The sequence below is a fragment of the Aspergillus uvarum genome, assembly GCF_003184745.1.
Source record: "Aspergillus uvarum CBS 121591 unplaced genomic scaffold BO82scaffold_60, whole genome shotgun sequence".
Lineage (NCBI taxonomy): Eukaryota > Fungi > Ascomycota > Eurotiomycetes > Eurotiales > Aspergillaceae > Aspergillus > Aspergillus uvarum.
The window spans coordinates 84,378-101,175 of record NW_020291357.1 but is presented as its reverse complement, the minus strand read 5'-3'; the positions used below and the strand labels follow the sequence as shown (position 1 = coordinate 101,175).

At 54.8% G+C, this 16,798-nt stretch overlaps 7 protein-coding genes across 7 annotated transcripts; 3 read left to right on the top strand and 4 right to left on the bottom strand.

The window, feature by feature from the left end:
• Positions 1-313: 313 nt before the first annotated feature.
• Positions 314-2,390, bottom strand: BO82DRAFT_377511 (kinase-like protein; the record flags this gene model as incomplete). Its single annotated transcript, XM_025637580.1, has 6 exons — positions 314-514; positions 570-883; positions 921-1,049; positions 1,087-1,273; positions 1,331-1,573; positions 2,208-2,390. 6 exons carry the CDS (start codon positions 2,388-2,390, stop codon positions 314-316), a joined length of 1,257 nt encoding a protein of 418 aa, XP_025488267.1.
• Positions 2,391-4,564: 2,174 nt separating this feature from the next.
• BO82DRAFT_318210 (putative EF-hand calcium-binding domain protein) lies at positions 4,565-6,060 on the bottom strand. The gene is made up of 2 exons (XM_025632638.1): positions 5,516-6,060; positions 4,565-5,443 (listed from the first exon to the last, which is right to left on the bottom strand). The coding sequence occupies exons 1-2, from the start codon at positions 5,574-5,576 to the stop codon at positions 4,719-4,721; spliced, it is 786 nt and encodes a 261-aa protein (XP_025488266.1). The 5' UTR covers positions 5,577-6,060; the 3' UTR covers positions 4,565-4,718.
• Positions 6,061-6,089: 29 nt separating this feature from the next.
• On the top strand, positions 6,090-7,302 carry BO82DRAFT_167226 (putative exosome complex subunit Rrp46). Its single transcript, XM_025630314.1, has 3 exons — positions 6,090-6,106; positions 6,166-6,748; positions 6,839-7,302. The coding sequence occupies exons 2-3, from the start codon at positions 6,413-6,415 to the stop codon at positions 7,250-7,252; spliced, it is 750 nt and encodes a 249-aa protein (XP_025488265.1). The 5' UTR covers positions 6,090-6,106; positions 6,166-6,412; the 3' UTR covers positions 7,253-7,302.
• A 673-nt stretch (positions 7,303-7,975) lies between these two features.
• On the top strand, positions 7,976-10,843 carry BO82DRAFT_394907 (putative NAD+ kinase Utr1). Its single transcript, XM_025638758.1, has 3 exons — positions 7,976-8,158; positions 8,491-9,976; positions 10,040-10,843. The coding sequence occupies exons 1-3, from the start codon at positions 8,042-8,044 to the stop codon at positions 10,552-10,554; spliced, it is 2,118 nt and encodes a 705-aa protein (XP_025488264.1). The 5' UTR covers positions 7,976-8,041; the 3' UTR covers positions 10,555-10,843.
• On the bottom strand, positions 10,774-11,940 carry BO82DRAFT_357654 (GAF domain-containing protein). Its single transcript, XM_025636079.1, has 4 exons — positions 11,844-11,940; positions 11,660-11,766; positions 11,180-11,528; positions 10,774-11,110 (listed from the first exon to the last, which is right to left on the bottom strand). Exons 1-4 carry the CDS (start codon positions 11,844-11,846, stop codon positions 11,000-11,002), a joined length of 570 nt encoding a protein of 189 aa, XP_025488263.1. The 5' UTR covers positions 11,847-11,940; the 3' UTR covers positions 10,774-10,999.
• Positions 11,941-12,090: 150 nt separating this feature from the next.
• BO82DRAFT_435312 (agmatinase) lies at positions 12,091-14,148 on the top strand. The gene is made up of 8 exons (XM_025641018.1): positions 12,091-12,450; positions 12,518-12,712; positions 12,778-12,931; positions 13,006-13,029; positions 13,097-13,118; positions 13,176-13,218; positions 13,272-13,500; positions 13,628-14,148. The coding sequence occupies exons 1-8, from the start codon at positions 12,193-12,195 to the stop codon at positions 13,852-13,854; spliced, it is 1,152 nt and encodes a 383-aa protein (XP_025488262.1). The 5' UTR covers positions 12,091-12,192; the 3' UTR covers positions 13,855-14,148.
• Positions 14,149-14,207: 59 nt separating this feature from the next.
• Positions 14,208-16,791, bottom strand: BO82DRAFT_357652 (ferric reductase family protein). The gene is made up of 6 exons (XM_025636078.1): positions 16,096-16,791; positions 15,974-16,038; positions 15,736-15,921; positions 15,254-15,656; positions 14,971-15,132; positions 14,208-14,913 (listed from the first exon to the last, which is right to left on the bottom strand). Exons 1-6 carry the CDS (start codon positions 16,670-16,672, stop codon positions 14,438-14,440), a joined length of 1,869 nt encoding a protein of 622 aa, XP_025488261.1. The 5' UTR covers positions 16,673-16,791; the 3' UTR covers positions 14,208-14,437.
• Positions 16,792-16,798: the final 7 nt, after the last annotated feature.

Genomic DNA, 16,798 nt, shown 5'->3' with positions numbered 1-16,798 from the left:
TTGTTTATTCCCCAAAGCACACAACACGGAACCGATGTATTTGCCCCGGTCGGGTTGTCATTCCAGGATTAATTTGAATACAGATGAAGCCGATTCACATCTCCAGATCAAGGCTTGAAGTTTAGCCAGGGGTCATTATACAACTCTCTAGCCGTTGCCCGATCTTTCGGCTCCCAGGGCAGCATTTTGCCCACAAAATTCCAGGAAAAGTCTCTTGTCTTCCCCTGGACGAATGGTGTAAGGATTGCAAAATAAATTCCTCAAACGGGATTAAGCCCGGCATTGTGAACTCCCCTAAACGGAAACTCGGTTTCTACCACAGACATATGACGGATATCATACCAGAGCTGGAGAAGAGCTCGGAGCAAATGTGTCGATCTGCCCTTTTGAGTAACTGCAGTGGAGGCGGTTCAAGCAGCCGTATCATCTGGGCGATATGCTTCTCTCGCGAGCATGTGCTGGTTGTAGGGTCGAGCCCATCAAGAAGAACGCGATCTGCAAGGAGCTCCCATAACTTGACAGGAGAAAAGTATCAGCAACTTGCGCAGGCATCTTCCTTGGAGCCATACCATGGTGCCTAGGTTCCATATATCTGCACTATACGTCCATGTCGCCTTTAAGAGCACCTCTGGTGCACAAAAGGGCTGGGGCTGGATACCATAGTTATGAGGCTCAGGAACGTTGCCAAAAACAGCGGCGCTGAAGTCGCTGATCTGGACTAGTCCTACCCCTTTCCTCAGATGCCCAAAATCTGGACAAGACCGAAATACGGGACGACCGTCACCGTCCCAAGACGGAGCAGGGTTGCTTTCTTGTTGGCGAGCATAGCTCTCAAGAACACCCAGGTCTTCGAATCCCACAAGAAGGTTATCCGCCTTGAGATCTGCGCTATCATTAGAGAAGATAATTGAGTCGGGAACAGTTTAGAAGCAGTCTATCTGTATGTATAAGGTGGCACTCGGAATGGAGAAAATCAAGGCCCTGAAGTACCATTTTCAGGAATGGTTTCAAGACGGCAGTAGGCACGCCGTTGCTCCCCAAGTGTTTCCCTAGAAGCCAAAGCAGTTCTCGTAAAGGGTCAAATACCAAACATAAGTGCTCTCCCCCCGCGCCGTGAAATGCGAAAAGAGTCGCACACAAGCCGAACATATGCCCGACCTTCATGATTAGACTGCAGCTGAGAAATGTATCGCGAGATTTCCACTTCTTCGTTAGCAGACCTTTGCTCTGCTTCGCCACAGTTCGTGATTTTCAACGTCACATATCGGTTCGGCTGCCACAACCAACTTCACAGTTTTATTGAGACAAGTATGCAGGAATACCGACATACTGACCGACTAGTGTCTTTTGCTAGCCAAACAGTAGAATCTGCCCCCCAGCCAAGCTTGGAGAGGATACGGTCTCGCCTGGCTATGGTCTCTCCAACGCGAGCAGGATAATACTTTCTGGGATCATAATTTGGGCTTTGATTCTCCTCTCCAATGAAGGAAGACATGGCTCGAGACGCCCATCTCAAGCAAGAGTTAGACGAAATTACTCGCGGCAATCTTGCAGGAAGGCGATAGTATGCAGACTTTTAGGAAATAGCAAAGGGAGATATTCGTGTCATCTTATTTTCAGTGACATTTGACAGACCTTCTGTTTACAAGTTGGAAGGGGTAGGTAGTCAGGTGACCGTAGACTGGTGGCGCGGGGGGGTCCGGTCTCACGTGCAGACAAGGGACTTGGATCTGCATCCAGCACCTCGTTTGTCTCACGAATTTATTGATTACTGAGATGTCAGGTAGGTAGAAACGTGAGAGGCAACACGTGCAGAAGTTTTACGGTGAGATCAATGTCTTTCCCAACATTAGCATCAGGCACTACCTAATCAGGCTTGATACGGCTTGCCACTAGGTGCATCTGTTTGCCGAGTACCAAGATAGCTTTCATTGGCCTCCTGCCATAGCGTCTGTGATATATCACCTTTCCAGTTGCGGAATGCGCATAAGTCTAGTTGGTAGTACAAACCACAGGTTCTTTTGGCTATCAAGGCACAAAATCCTGAGCAAAACGTAAATCTGCATTCAAATCCCTACTATAGCAATCAGCCTGTTCATCCAACTGATGCCTCGGGAGGAGCCCCGCGAGAACACAGCCTGAAGGTATTTTAAGCCACCAACATGAACTGTTAATCATCTGGCTAGGGGAGAAAGGTCTAGTCTTACCAAACTCTTTCTCACGGTGAACTCTCCACCTTTGGATTTGATCTTTGACAAGCTCTCCAGATCGGGGACTGGCCGAGTACCTTCACGACGGTGACTCGTTTGAGCATCAATGTGAATTAGGCGTTGTAGCATTTCCGAGGTGCTGCTATATTGTCCGAGCCATGTTTTCTGGATGACCTTCATCAATGCCTTGATTCCCCGACCTTATGACAGGTAGAACCAGTGTCCCTTTATCAAAGAACAGCCCAGGAGCAGCACCGTGCTCCATTTGAAAAATGAACGACACCATCGCAAACATGTCTGATGCCTCAGACAAAGTCGGGAAAGAGCCGTTAACAACAACAGGAAGATCAGGAAAAACCAGGTCGGTTTGAACGAAAGGGCTGGCGGCGCTAAATTCACAAAGAATATCTGAGACTTGATCATCCAAAATGATATTGTCAATCCGTATATCTGCGTGCACAATGCCGAGGATGTGAAGATAGTGCAGAGCATCAGTGAGATCACGGTATAATCTGATTCGGTGAGACTGCGTGGAGATCATCTCCGCGGCCAGACGTCGATACTTGCGGAGATCTATGCCCTCGGGTTAATCAGTATCAATGACTTCTATGATGTGGGGATGGGGCCTGGTTAAAGCTTCAGAACAGTTCGCTAGTCTTCCAGCATATCGAAGTGGAAAACTGTGTCTGAAGCGTAATGCCAATGGTCAATCTGTGAGGCATCACTGCTCGGTGGCTCGAATATTCGACAAGTTTTGAGAACAACCTGGTCGTCGACGTTGTAGACTTGGCCCGAAGCTCCAACACCCACCATGTTCAGATCATGTTGAGGTTGTAGCCGTACAGTATAGGTTTCACATAATGAAGTGCTGGCCGGAGGGAACATCGAAAGGAACATTTGACTCGAGATCATGAGACTTTCTAGGTGTGAATGAAGCACTCTTTATTTGAAAGATGTAAGGACGTAAACTTGATGCGTGGTATATGGTGTGACTGCCTTGCTTATGTTCGTAAACACTCCAAAGGTGTGGCATATTGAAGATCTCAAGGGACTAGAGGACAGTGCGGAGTCACATAGCTCACCGTGCCTCAATGCTTAAGAATAACTACCAGAGGCGAGAAAGTCCCAGTTACAAGGAGCGTGGTGCATGAGTGGAGAAGGATGACAATGCCGTAAGGCCACAGCTAGATGCCGTACTTCATTTTGGAATCCAGAATTGGAAGGTAAGGTGGGAGTGAGTGCTCAATAAACGCTATGGAAGGACAGTGGTCGGTCGGATCGTAAGTTAGTTGGGAGTGGGGTTAGAGAGGGGGCTGTGTGATGCAACGGGGGCGAGATTCGCAGCTATATCAGAGAGACATCAGCCGGCCAGCGTCTTAGATAGGATGGGAAGGCTAAGAGAAAAGCTGGAGGGTGGAAGTGGAAGCCTGGAGACTGAGGATTGTTGTTGTTCAGCGACAGCACTACGGTCGGTTTACATGAACTGCCTGGGGACTGGAAAGGCGGTGGAAGGCGGCATATCAGTGCCTGGGGAAGGCAATTTGTATATCCACGTGTACAGTAGATATATCCAATGACAGCTATCACAAGGAAGAACAGCAGCTTACTTCGAGTATCGCTGGTGCTATCTCAAATCCTATTCAAACCGATGAACAACTACTGGTAAGAAGGGAGGCTGAACAGTACACTGCCCTGCGCTAGCGGTTCTCGCATCTAGCCAAACCCGAAGCTGCTACCTCGTATGTGATTTGTTAATACTCTATGAGTGAAGAACGTTGTTCTGCAGTTAGTTGAGACGCACCTTCTAGGTATCGTACCAGCAAGTGCAGATAGCGGAACTCTATAATCCTTGTGTCCTTCGGACAATGTATGGTCTCTCATCGCGGGGAGAAAATGATACAAGAGACCTTGGGCAACATAGACTTTCTATGACCTATTTTCCCTTGAATTCCAACTGTGATGTTGCTTAGCAGATTATCGTCATGCCGTGTTGGTGTGTGTTCACATCGTTGACGATCTTGTACTCCATTCTAGAAGCCCTGATCTCTGTGACAATGAACTGTGGCTGATCAGAGACAGACAGAAGCTCGTCTTTATATGCTAGTCATCCAGCAGGCTGAACACTCCGGGCTGCTTGTCTAGCGACTCTTAGCACATCCTGCACAAGATCAAGCTGCATGTATGCAAGCCACATCACACCGTCGAAGAATTCAAAAGAACGACTATGAGAGCACAGGTGCTTCCCTGTAGCACCCACTCACGGACTGGGGCTTAGTTGTTGTGTATGGGCTCCTCTACGAGCCTTCCGTATGCTAGCTTACCAACGCATCTGTGATTTCGAGGCTAGGTATCCTGTTATCCTGTGTATATTATTGCCGTGCACCGAAGAATCCTCTTGATGTCCTATTCTAGCCACACTATTACCAATGACCCAAATCACTGCCATCTAATCAAAAAAAGGGAAAGAGAGCCGCAAATCATATCGCAATGGAATCCAACAAGAAAGGTTTATATCAGTCCACTCGCGCGCAATGCCCACCGTACCAACGCCGCAATACTGCTCGTCACCGCCTCCGTGCGCGGGATCTCATGGCCGCCGCCGTGGTCGTACATCCTGCGTTTCGCCGGGTCGCAGGTCTGCGACAGCTGGATGCCGGCCGAGAGCCGCGGATCGCGCGCGCCGTACACGTGCACCGTAGGGATCGAGAGCACGGTTTGCGACGGTGTGATCTCCTGCCGGATGTCCTCCTCCGACTCCCTCGCGCCGCTATTGTTCCCGTTCCACCGCGAGGAGCCCTGCAGCAGGATCGCCGAGGAGTCGGCCTGGGCCGCGAGCGCCTTCCGCGTCAGGATATCCTTCTCCCACACCTGCGGCGCGATCTCGTAGCCGACCTGCTCCATGATGCGCAGCGGCGAGCCGGCGCAGATGAAGATCGCGGCCTTGAAGGGGAGCGGCTGGCCGGGCGCCTCGGAGAGTTGGAGTAGTGCGAATGTGGATGCTACGGCGGCGCCCTGGGAGAAGGTCATGACGGCGTCGTAGGGCCCATTCGCCTTGATATACTGCTGCAGGCGCTGGCGGCAGGTCTCTATCTCGTCGACCGTGTCGTTCTCGTACCAGGAGTAGTAAGGGGGTGCGTAGAAGAGATCAACCCCGGGAGCGGGGTCGGTCGTGTAGAAGCCATCGACAAAGTCCCATTCGATGTTCAATTCCGACAAGCGCGAGCGTAACGCCGCTAGTAGCTCCTTGAGTCAATGAAGTGATTCGAGACACTAGAGAAGAAAATTAGGGGTGTAGGTAGACTGACCGGTCTGAGACTTGAAGATCGCACCACTGGTGCCTTTGCCATGTAAGCAGAGAAACTTCATCTTGATCTGTTGGTTTGAGAGCAGCAGCGCAGCAGGAGAAAGATACAGTCACGAAACTCGCAAGCAGGTCAAGTGAGGGGCAGAGAGAGTTGGAGAGACTGCGAGGCTGCGAAGGTTACGCGAGTCGGCCCCCACTGCTGCACGACCACTGCTGCAGGTGTTTGTTGGCGCTCCTTTCGACCTCCGGAGACAGTGTCAATCTGCTTGCTGCAATTGGCTCCGAGTCCGAGACCGAAGGACTCCGATTGTAGTTCGGCGACTTCGAGCACAACTACGGAGTATGTTGTGGATCATCTTAGAGAAGGTTTGGGGGTGGATTGCAATGTTGTTCGTTAGCCAAGGGTGTTAATAATGCATAGAAACTCCGCGGGGTATTTGCAGTCCGAGGTCCTCGGGCAGTGCTGCTGAAACAATTGAGACTGATGGTCATACTTATCCCGGCACATATATAACTATCGGGTGCAATAGGTCATCCAAAAGTTTCATGTTCAAGAAGTGATGTTCTCATCAGATTCTTAATATGATTCCTCGTATGTAACATACTGCCTGAGCTTCAAGACCGTTCTGCACATTCTTAAATTATTTGTAGAACTGCGCATGATTCGCATACAGTGAATTGAGAGGAGCTCCAACGTTGTTGGCATGGATAGACCAATCAGCGGCCAGCCCGCCGTCATGCGACTCCGCGGCCAGAAAAATCCCAGCGGGAGCTGCGAACAGAAGCTCGTCTGTCGGTCCAGTTCAGTTTCCACTCGCAACTTACACAGCAACAACATTCTCTTCTGTCCTTTCATCAATTATCGCTCCTAACTTCTACATCATTCAATCAAGCTACCATGGTCGCGCCATCTGCTACCCTGTCCGTTCTGAACCGCGCCGACGGGTCGGCTTCCTACCAGTGTCCTTCGACCGGCTCCAACATTCTAGGCTCCGTTAACGCACCCGTCGAGCTCCCCGGTCGTCGTGACGCCCTTAAGCCCGAAGATGCGACCATCGAAGTCTTCGTCAAGCCGGGAACTGCCCCCGCGGGGGTTGGAGAACGCTACATCGAGGGAGTCCTCAAGACAATGCTGGGGCGAGTGATCCTGGGACGCGAGAAGGGCTATCCGCGTCGTGGGGTGGTCATCACGCTGGCTATCATTGGTGGTGAGAGTGTCGGCAGAGGGGATCCGGTTCGTACTTCTCACGTCTGGTCACAGACGGACGCTCTATTGGCTTGGTGGTCAGCGACTAACGCAGTGTATTCTGCTTCTTCCGTCCAGTATTTGGTTCTGCTCCCCGCGCTCCTCCACACTGCACTTCTGGCTCTCTTATCAGCATCTGTGCCTTTGTCGATGACCTTCTCTGCCACGGTCCTGGCCGTCGACGAGTCGGGGCAGATCCGCCGGGAACCTTCCGCGGAGTATGCAGCAACCGCGCAGTCCGTTCACGTCCTCGCGTTCTCCTCGAAGGGCCATCTGCTGCTGAACGAGAGCCAGGGATCATTTGACTTTGACACGTGGGAGAAGGTGCGCCAGCGCGCCTCGGCCATCTGTCATGGAACCCAACTGGTCAGCGCTGACGGCGATGTTGCAATGGCGGAAGATGTCGATGGACGGCCTCTGGAGGGAACTCTGCGGGAGACTGTCGAGGATCAGGTCTACCGCGACTACAATTGGAAGATCAACGCTGCGTGATCATCAGGCCTACAACGTACACCGGGAAAAATGCCGATGCCTGTGAATCAGTGTCTGCAGATCGATCGTTATCTTAGAAAGTTCTCGAACACGCTGAGCTTCAGACTCGATTTTCCCGAACATGTTGACTACCGGTGTTCCTCTCATCGGAGCCGTTCTCACCCACTATCGAAGGGTCGGCTTTTCTAAACGGCACTACTTTCGGCGGCCTAGTGTGCACGGGGCGTCTTGGCGCCCGTCGAAGACAGCAAATTCTATGGCATTCCATCATGTGGATACGAAGAAGAAACTTGCGCAAGAATCGTCGTCGAAAGCACCGGCGCCGATTAACAGGGCCCTCCGACCTTCCAACTTTCCAAGGCGCGGGGGGGACGTGCACTAGACGGCTGCCGGCTGCATTTCTGGATTTGTCCGAAAGTGGGACATGGTGCTGTGACAGGACATCCATTCAGGCAAAAGGCCACGGTGGGGGGTGCTGCAGTGAGCTGGGTTCGTATTCTTAGCATCTGACTGGGCTTGATTCAAGAGATGCATGTGGAGCACGCGGAGTTTAGTCAATTGCGAGGTAATCACAGACACATCGCACTGTAGAATTTTTATCCATTCTTGAACAAAAGGAGCATCACATTGCAAACCGTTCGCCGGTTGAGAAACCTGGTTGAAGATAAGAAAAGGCACACGCCTCGTTACGCATGGCGGATCTCCGCTTATCTCCAGACAGCGGTACAGTAGAGTAGTGAATAAAAATAGTTACGACATCGCCTGCCGTGTAGAAATTGCCCTGTCAGCATGAGTGAGAGGGGCGCCTGCTACGGGGTGACAGAACCGCCCGACTTGGCAGGGAAACCAATCCGCGAGATGATTACAGATGACACGAACGAAATTGCTTGTGGAAGCTCATCGAAGGTGAGACTAATGTGGGGAGAATGACTAGAATCACTAGGTAACAGACACTACAGAAAGTTCGTTGGATGGTGTAGCGTGTCACTCCGCAGGTTCTACAGACTTTACCCCGTCCAAACCCCGTTACTTCCGGACTCGGCCTGGTTTTTCCATCCCGTCCCCATATCAGTAATTATTCAGTATTATTGTTCCATTAGACTACCAGAACTACTAGTGATTGTTCTAAGACAATCCCCCCCTCCCTTCCCCTTCCTTCCCACTCCACTTACTTTATCTACCTCATTCCCCCCTCCCCCCAAACATCTCATTCTCCTTAGACACCTGTCGTTCCTCAGCTGTCCATGGCGTCCTCCCCGTCCGACCATGGCCCTATGAGTCTCTCCCAATCATCTCCTAGATCTTCATGCGCCACGAACCCTCCTTCAGATCCGACTTGCTTGTCCTCCTCACCCTGCGCGGCCCCACCACTATCAGAACCTCCGGTGCGCCCGCCTATCCAGCGCTCTGCCACCGTTGGGGCCCTGCTCCTGCGCGATTATGCCCTGAACATCGATCCTTCCGAGACGACGAGCGATATCCATACCGATCATTCGGCTCCCGGGCCGCCCGAGTGCCGTCGCGAGACTCGTCGTGCGTCGGAGATTACCCGCGAGGAGTCCGTGGTGCCGTCGCTTCCGTCGCCTTCGTTTCTACATCTTCGAAAGACCTCCGCCTTCTCCGGCCACCAGCGGAACGCATTATCGAGCGATTCCATCCCTCGTCAAACCATCCTTAAAGCGCTCGCCTCGCGACCGTCCATTTCCGCGCAACAGAACCCCAACATGCCGCTGGCGGCGTCTCTGGGGCTCCTCCCTTCCAACTCCCCCAACCCGACCATCAACAACTCCTCCGACGAGCCTGCGCGCCGCGCCTCGATCAACTCCTCCCAAAAACTGTCCGCTGCCCTGTCCAACCTACAACTCGGAGCCTACCTCGACCGGGCGGCCCCGTCGGCGCGATTGGCCCTGCAATCGCCCTGCTTCTTCCACCAACGGTTCGACGACGCCGTCAACATCCAGAAAGTGCTCGAGGAGATCACCGATGACGACTGGCTGTCCCACTCGCGGTTGGTGCAGACCGCGACGGGTGTGCGGGAGGTATCCAAGCAGCTGCAGCGCCGACCGATCAAACGCGCCGTCAAGACGGTCATGATCGTCACCAAGGCGCGCGACAACAGCCTGGTCCACCTCACACGCGAGTTGGCGGAGTGGCTGCTCTCGACGCCGCGGTACGGGAACGAGATCGGGGTCAACGTTTACGTGGACGCGAAACTGCGCAACTCCAAGCGGTTCGACGCGCAGGGCCTCCTGGAAAAGGACCCGCGGTACCAAGAGATGCTCCGCTACTGGACGCCCGATCTGTGCTGGTCGTGCCCGGAGCGATTCGACCTCGTGTTGACGCTCGGGGGCGACGGCACGGTGCTATTCACCTCCTGGCTGTTCCAGCGGATCGTGCCGCCGATACTCTGTTTCTCCCTGGGTAGTCTGGGGTTCTTGACGAACTTCGAGTTCGAAAACTACAAGGATCATCTGAACGCCGTCATGGGCGATGTGGGCATGCGCGTCAACCTCCGCATGCGGTTCACGTGCACCGTCTTCCGGAAGGACCGGAGCAAGGGCGCCGAGGCTGGGGCCGTCGAAGAAGGGGAGCAGTTCGAGGTGCTCAACGAGTTGGTGATCGACCGTGGCCCGTCCCCTTATGTGTCCAACCTTGAGCTCTACGCGGATAATGATCTCTTGACTGTTGTCCAAGCCGATGGCTGCATTTTCTCTACTCCCACAGGTAAGCCCGATCTTTTCCCACCCACTCTTCCGACTATGTCTAAAAACTAACTCGTGACCACAGGCTCAACCGCATACTCTCTCTCAGCCGGAGGCTCCCTGATCCACCCCTCCATCCCCGGCATTCTCCTCACCCCGATCTGTCCGCACACCCTCTCCTTCCGGCCCATGGTCCTCTCCGATACCTCCCTCCTCCGCATCGCCGTGCCCCCGGGGTCCCGCTCGACGGCATACTGCTCCTTCGACGGCAAAGGCCGCGTCGAGCTCCGACAAGGCGACTACGTGACCGTCGAGGCGAGCCAATACCCTTTCCCGACGGTGGTGTCCGGCAGCGGGGAGTGGTTCCAGAGCGTGCAGCGCGCGCTGCGGTGGAACACGCGAGGGGCGGTGCAGAAGAGCTGGTCGGCGGCGGTGATGGACGGGGCAGACGAGTACGGCGAGGAGGGCGAGGACGAGGATTGGGACATCGACACCGACGCCGGGCTGGGCTGGACGGACAGTGGGCTGGGACCCAGTGAGGACGGGGACGCGGGGTCCACCAGTCCGATGAAGCGGCAGATGAGCATGCTGAGCATGTAGCCGCATTTTCTTGCGTCTTTCTTCATACTCCAATGGAATCTACCGGCAGAGAACGGTGACATTGGGTTTCTTGGTACTTGGGCGTTGGTTATTTTCGGTCAGGGCAAGGATACAGACAACGGGATACACACGGACCAATTCCTTCCGGGGTTTATTTATATCGGTTGCAGAGCGAATGTGGTCTGATTGATATAGCATATATATGATAGACTTGGGATTAATTTCTTTGCTTGTCCTGAGGGAGGGCAGAGATCGACGAATGAATAGATTTCGACGGAGTCTTGTCGTCCCCTAACCGGGAATTTTCCATTGCTGACAACCTCTAATATACTGCACATATATACGCAGAAGGTCTATAATCAGCTCTAAGCCCATCCCATCGCAGATCAAATACCCCAGATCCTCACCCTAGCCTGCCCTACACCCAGACAAACCCGGCGGTAAATCACCAATCACAGCACTCAGCCAACAACCCCGCCAGCTCCTCCAGATATTTCTTGTCGGTCTCATTAAACCCCGAGGGCTCCGTGCAATCGATATCGATAATCGCGACCGTCTACCACGACCCCAAACCCGGTTAGCCAAGCTCCCACCCCACATCCAAGAACAAGGGAGAAAATCTTACCTCCCCACCCACCAGAATCGGCACGACGATCTCACTCCGACTACTCGCATCGCAGGCGATATGGCCGGGGAACTCCAGCACGTCCGGCACGACGACGGTGGCGCGGTCCTGCGCCGCGGTGCCGCAGACCCCCTTTCCGAAGCGGATCTCCTGGCACGCGGGGCGGCCTTGGAAGGGGCCTAGGAGGAGTTTGGCTGGCGCGTTCGCATCGGTGGTGGTGTTTTGGGACGACAAGGCAGGGAACTTGTCGCTGCGGATGTAGAAGCCGGCCCAGTTGACGGAGGCAGAGGGGGAGGGGAGGGCGGCGTAGGCGTGCCAGAGGAGGGAGGCGACGTTGGAGAAGTTGCTGTTTGTTTAGTTTTTGTATTCGAGGGGGAGGGAAGGGGAGGGGTGAGGGTGTTACCTGACCTGTTGACAGATTGGGATGGTTAGTGAGATCTGGATTATTTGTCACCGCGGGGGGGTGGTGTGTAAAAGCATACCCAGTTGCGCTGGCCGTAGACTAGGCCGCGGGCTTGTTCGAGGACTTGCGTGTAGACCTCGTCTTTGGAGGCGTTGGGGCCGAAGAAGGAGGAGTCTGCGTGAGGCTTGCGGGCGGTTAGTTTATGCTTGATGCTAAGTAAGATGGCGCGAGGGATTGTGCGGGGGGAAAGAGGGATCGAACCATGGTGAGGGTCTGGAACTGCAGGACCGTTATGCTGGTGGGGTGTATAGGGAGCCGATCAAATTGACAGTGACTGTGTTGAGTGCGGCGATGACGCTTCAGCGAAGGTGAGGGGAAAAGAAAATCCCAAGTGGGGAATTTTGGAGTGCCGCCCGGCGAGCCTGCCCACTTACCGCGTTAGGCAAGTCCTTCCACGGTCCCCTCGGACCCCTCGGACGGCCTTATCGCGATAACCACCGCCGTGATCGATAACTATAACCAGAACTATAACTATCGCTTCAACGGTCTATCAGGTACAGGTACACGCCCAACTTCCCATTCACCTTGGTCCCAACATCCCCACATCACAATGCACCTCTCCCTCTCCCTCCTCGTCTCGGCAGCAGCAGCCCGAGAAATCATCTTCCCGCCCATCGCCGCCGTCCACAACCATCCCTCCAGCCAGTACGCCTTCCAGAACGACATCGGCATCAACAAAATCGACATTGTGACCGGTAGCCAGTTCTCCGGACTCACCACCTTCGCCCACCTCCCGTACGCGAACTGCTTCGTCGACGATGAGACCCTGACATACGACATCGCCTTCCTCGGCGCACCTTTCGACACCGTTCGTCCCCATTCCCCGCAGATGTCCATCCACCGTTGCCCACTAGCACCACTAACCCCTAAGCCAGGCAGTAACAGGCCGGCCCGGCGCCCGCTACGGTCCGCAGGGCATCCGGCTGGGCTCGCGTCGCCTGGGCGGCTACGACATCTACACGGGGGAGAACGTGTTCGCCAGCTGGGCGAAACTGGTGGACTGCGGGGATGCGCCGTTGACGTGGTTGGACAATACGGTGGCGCTGAAGCAATTGGATTTGGCGCATAAGGTTCCTCCCCAATCTAGGTGGCCCCGGAAAAATCAGAGTCAGGTGGACTGATAGTAGGGTGGTAGGTCGTCTCCTCGCGCGGCACCAACACAACGACCAAAGGCCAGGTGCCGCGCATCATCACGCTGGGCGGAGATCATACCACGACGCTGTCGGCGCTGCGGTCCACGTACGAGAAGTGGGGGCCGGTGTCGGTGATCCATTTCGATAGTCATATCGGTATGCCGAATCCAATTGCCACGAACAAGGCATATAGAAAGACGGAAAAGCTAATATCAAGGTTCGGGACATAGATACATGGGACCCAGCAGCACTAGGTACAGCACATCCCCCCTCGCCCTCCCTACAAAGCCCAGCAAGAATTAACACAAGCAACATCAACAGGCGGAGGAATCTCTCACTACGCGTACGTGTACCCCTTCCCAACACACCCAATACATCCAACCCCCTAACCGGAAAATAGAGGCGTCAACCACGGTACCTTCCTCCATCTCGCGCACGAAGAGGTATCCCCCTCTGCCCCCGTCATCTACAGAGTGAACCTAACAGCCAATGAAAGGGCCTAATCCACAACACCTCAATCCACGTCGGCATCCGTGCCCCCGTCATCCGCCCGCACGGCGCCGACCTCCGCAACGACCTCCGCTGCGGCTTCGAGATGATCAAGGCGCGTGACCTCGACCGCCTGGGGGTGAGCGGGGTGATCGAGCAGATCAAGGCCCGCGTCGGGGACAGCCGCGTGTACATCTCCGTCGACATCGACGTGCTGGATCCAGCGTTTGCGCCTGGTACGTCCCGTTCCTCGCTTGTCTTCCTCCAGTGAAGCAAGAGCAGGGCCTTCCCCTGAAGGAAAGGATAAAGGAAGAGACAAAAAGGCTGGTTAGAGTTCATGCTAATGAGCTTTGGGTACGATAGCAACCGGCACTTCCGAACCAGGCGGCTTCTCGACACGCGAGCTCCTGTCCATCCTGGACGGGCTGCGCGGGTTACCGGTGATCGGCGCGGACGTGGTGGAGGTAGCGCCCATCTATGATTCGGCGGGCGAGACGACGACGCTGGCGGCGGCGGAGGTGGCGCGGGCGATGTTGGCGCTGATGATTGCGGTGCCGGTTGAGGGAGCACCTGTTGAGGTTGGCGTTTAGCGCTTGTGTCAAGACACAGCACATATATGACTTGGGAAGAAGTGAGGGTCGCTGATATAGAAAGATGACGAGACAGAGGATTGGGCCGGAGAAAGAGGGGAAGTATACGTGGTGGATTATAGAGAGGATATGACGATCCGGAAGAATGACTCGAAGTCTGCGGAAAGGATCTTGTCTGATCTACATTTTCAAGTGTCAACTACAGATTCATATACTCACAACAGCATAGACTTGAGACATCACCTACGCCAACCTTAAGTCTTTCTCTCTCCCTCAACTCTAGGATCTACAACCCAGCTGAACAAAACCACGAGAAGGAGAAAAGAACCGAAGAAGATAATCTATTATCTATCCCCACACCCCCAATCGAGATCCCAATTTCCAATGCCCAAGCCCAAATCCCAGATCCAATAACCGAAGACAATAAATACATCCAAAATCCAAAGCCGAAACCCAACTCGCTAACCCAAACCCGCCTCCTTCCCCTTGATTTTCTTCTGTCTGTCTTGCGCATCCAATCCCGACTCCCCTCCCATACACAACCCCAACCCTCACCCATCCCCAAGAAAGAGAGAGAAAAGAATCACCACGAAAAACTCTCCTCATACAAATCAACCCTCAACCCCTCACCACCACCACCCTGACACTCCCTCACCGTCCGCCTCACATCATCCCCCATGGCCCCGGGCCCACAAATACTCACCGCCATCGCACCCACCTGCCTCGCCATCTCCGTCCGCAGAATCTCATCAAAGCAGGGTTTCCCCGTATGGATAGCGACAGGCACCGACGCCGGCGCCACGCTCGCCCACGGCGAACACCCCAAGAAGTCCTCGGGGCTACTGGTGTCGGAGCGCGTGGGGCTGGCCTCGGTGCTGCTGCCGCTGGTCGTGCTACCGATACTCTCCGCCGAGGCGGCGGATTTGCTGACGTAGATTTGGATCCCCAGGAAGAAAGCAGGGAACTGGAAGTAGGATTCGCGTTTGCGGAGGGTGGCCATTTGTAAGGCGGGGTGGTTGAGGAGGGCGGTCATCCAGGGTTGGATCCAGGAGAGGTGGTCTTTTTTGCTGTTAGTTTGGGTGGGAAGGGACCATCATCAGGAAAAGGGGGGCCCACCTAAGCTCCTCACTACCCAAACCAAAGTCACGCGGCGGACCGCCTGGGTCTGCGAGGTGATGTTGGTCACGAACTCATGGAGGTACGACATCGGGTGGGTGATGCCGATGCCGCCGGCGATGAGGAGGACGGTGCCGTACGAGGCGAGCGAATGTAGGCCGCCTGTAGTTTCCATTCACAGTGAGTATGGTATTATGTATAGGTGACAGCAGGAGGAGGAGAAGAAGAAGAAGAAGAAGAAGAAGAAGAAGAAGAAGAAGAAGAAGGGAAAACGTTGACGCACCGAACGGCCCCTCCGCCAACGCGGTGGCTCCGAAGCTCCCGTCGCAGGATTTGTGCACCTTCGACAGCAGCTTCCCCGTGAACCCGTCACGGCGCTTGATCAGGAACGACATCGTGGTCTGCTGCGGCCCACCCAGCAACCGGTTGATCGAGTCGTTGGAGCTCCGCTTCTCGGTCGGCAGGCTGCTACGATCCGAGGAGGTCCAGGCCACCGAGAACGGGTGCGAGGTCCACAGCCCCAGCGACGGCAGGTACAGGTACATGTACTGGCCCGCCTTGAAAGTCCAGGGGCGGGCGAGCGCGACGTCCACGCGGGCGACGTCGCCCGGCAGAAGCTCCACGGTGGCTGTCGTGCGTTGCTTGCCGACGTTGCGCCAGAGGATGATGAACAGCCGGGTGGCTCGCTGGACGCAGTAGTGTTAGCTGGAATGGGTCCTGGGGGACAGTCGGAGCAGTCCAGTCAGTACAAAGGGGTTGGCTTACATCAAATCCCCAAAGGATCAACGTAACCAATAGCGCTGTCTGCTGCGACATGCCGCGCAGATGGTACCACAGTCCCACCATGGACGCAATGGCCAAGAGGATATGCAAATGCAGGAACGCTTCGTAGAAGGCGTGTCGGAGCGGCGAGATGGACTGCACCAGAATAGCGGCGAACGCGATGAAAGCCTTGCAGCTATTAACAATCCTGTCCTCAGAACCCAGTGTGAGTCCGACTTACCGTCATACCATAGACGAAGAACGGTGTGTGCCAGACAACCTGTGTCACAGCAGACAAACTACCCACTATTGATTGAGAGTCAGCGTGTGGTTCACTTACCAAGAAACAGAGACAGGACTTACACTCCTTCTGCCGAGGAATAATCGCCAAGACAACATGCACAACCGAAGCCGCAACAACCAAGCGCCCGGCCCAGCGATGAATCAGATTGAAGGTATCAAACTTGATCCCCAGCAGCGGGATCAGCGGATTGTTGCGCCCCGCGGCGAGGATCAACCCGGGCAGGTTCAACACCGCCAGCGTGCCACTCGTGTACTGAAGCTGGTACATCACCTCCTCCCACTCAGCCCACCAGTCCACCGTCGCGAAGAAGAACCCCACGTTCAGCGCAATATACACGGACAGAAGAATCGCCTCCAGGCGCAGCGGGATGATCCCCATGTGGCAGCGCCCCACCCGGAACTCGCGACTATGCCGGGTCGACAGCAGCGGCGCATAGAAGACGTGTCTGTTGAGCGCGGCGGACAGCGCATTACTCCGCGCAAATCGATCCTGGTCGTCGTCGTCGTCGTCGTCGTCGCTCTCGAGTATCCGACGTAACCGGCGCCGATGTTGTAACTGTGTGTACAGGTTGCTGACGAAGAGCACGAACACGCCGCCGGCGAAAATGAAGATCGGAGTCGCCAGGGAGACTTTCATCGGGGGATGAACGTTTCGAAGCCGCGGTTGGTCCGCGTCATGGTAGTCTACCCCCATGTTGCTGGAGCTGTGAAGATCGCCGTGTTGGAAGATTTGGAATGTCCTTGGATGTGGGTGGGTGGGTGG

Coding starts and splice junctions, on each gene's coding strand:
- BO82DRAFT_318210 (XM_025632638.1), bottom strand. CDS start 5,576: ATGAAGTTTCTCTGCTTACATGGCAAAGGCACCAGTGGTGCGATCTTC. Junction 5,444..5,515: donor GATCTTCAAGTCTCAGACCG/GTCAGTCTACCT, acceptor AGGAGCTACTAG/CGGCGTTACGCTCGCGCTTG.
- BO82DRAFT_167226 (XM_025630314.1), top strand. CDS start 6,413: ATGGTCGCGCCATCTGCTACCCTGTCCGTTCTGAACCGCGCCGACGGG. Junction 6,749..6,838: donor GTGTCGGCAGAGGGGATCCG/GTTCGTACTTCT, acceptor TCTTCCGTCCAG/TATTTGGTTCTGCTCCCCGC.
- BO82DRAFT_394907 (XM_025638758.1), top strand. CDS start 8,042: ATGAGTGAGAGGGGCGCCTGCTACGGGGTGACAGAACCGCCCGACTTG. Junction 8,159..8,490: donor CTTGTGGAAGCTCATCGAAG/GTGAGACTAATG, acceptor GTCGTTCCTCAG/CTGTCCATGGCGTCCTCCCC. Junction 9,977..10,039: donor CATTTTCTCTACTCCCACAG/GTAAGCCCGATC, acceptor TCGTGACCACAG/GCTCAACCGCATACTCTCTC.
- BO82DRAFT_357654 (XM_025636079.1), bottom strand. Junction 11,529..11,659: donor TACGGCCAGCGCAACTGGGT/ATGCTTTTACAC, acceptor AAACTAAACAAA/CAGCAACTTCTCCAACGTCG. Junction 11,111..11,179: donor CGATTCTGGTGGGTGGGGAG/GTAAGATTTTCT, acceptor GGGTCGTGGTAG/ACGGTCGCGATTATCGATAT.
- BO82DRAFT_435312 (XM_025641018.1), top strand. CDS start 12,193: ATGCACCTCTCCCTCTCCCTCCTCGTCTCGGCAGCAGCAGCCCGAGAA. Junction 12,932..13,005: donor CCATTTCGATAGTCATATCG/GTATGCCGAATC, acceptor TTCGGGACATAG/ATACATGGGACCCAGCAGCA. Junction 13,030..13,096: donor ATGGGACCCAGCAGCACTAG/GTACAGCACATC, acceptor CAACATCAACAG/GCGGAGGAATCTCTCACTAC.
- BO82DRAFT_357652 (XM_025636078.1), bottom strand. CDS start 16,672: ATGAAAGTCTCCCTGGCGACTCCGATCTTCATTTTCGCCGGCGGCGTG. Junction 15,133..15,253: donor GTTGGCGGAGGGGCCGTTCG/GTGCGTCAACGT, acceptor TGGAAACTACAG/GCGGCCTACATTCGCTCGCC. Junction 14,914..14,970: donor TTGGGTAGTGAGGAGCTTAG/GTGGGCCCCCCT, acceptor ACAGCAAAAAAG/ACCACCTCTCCTGGATCCAA.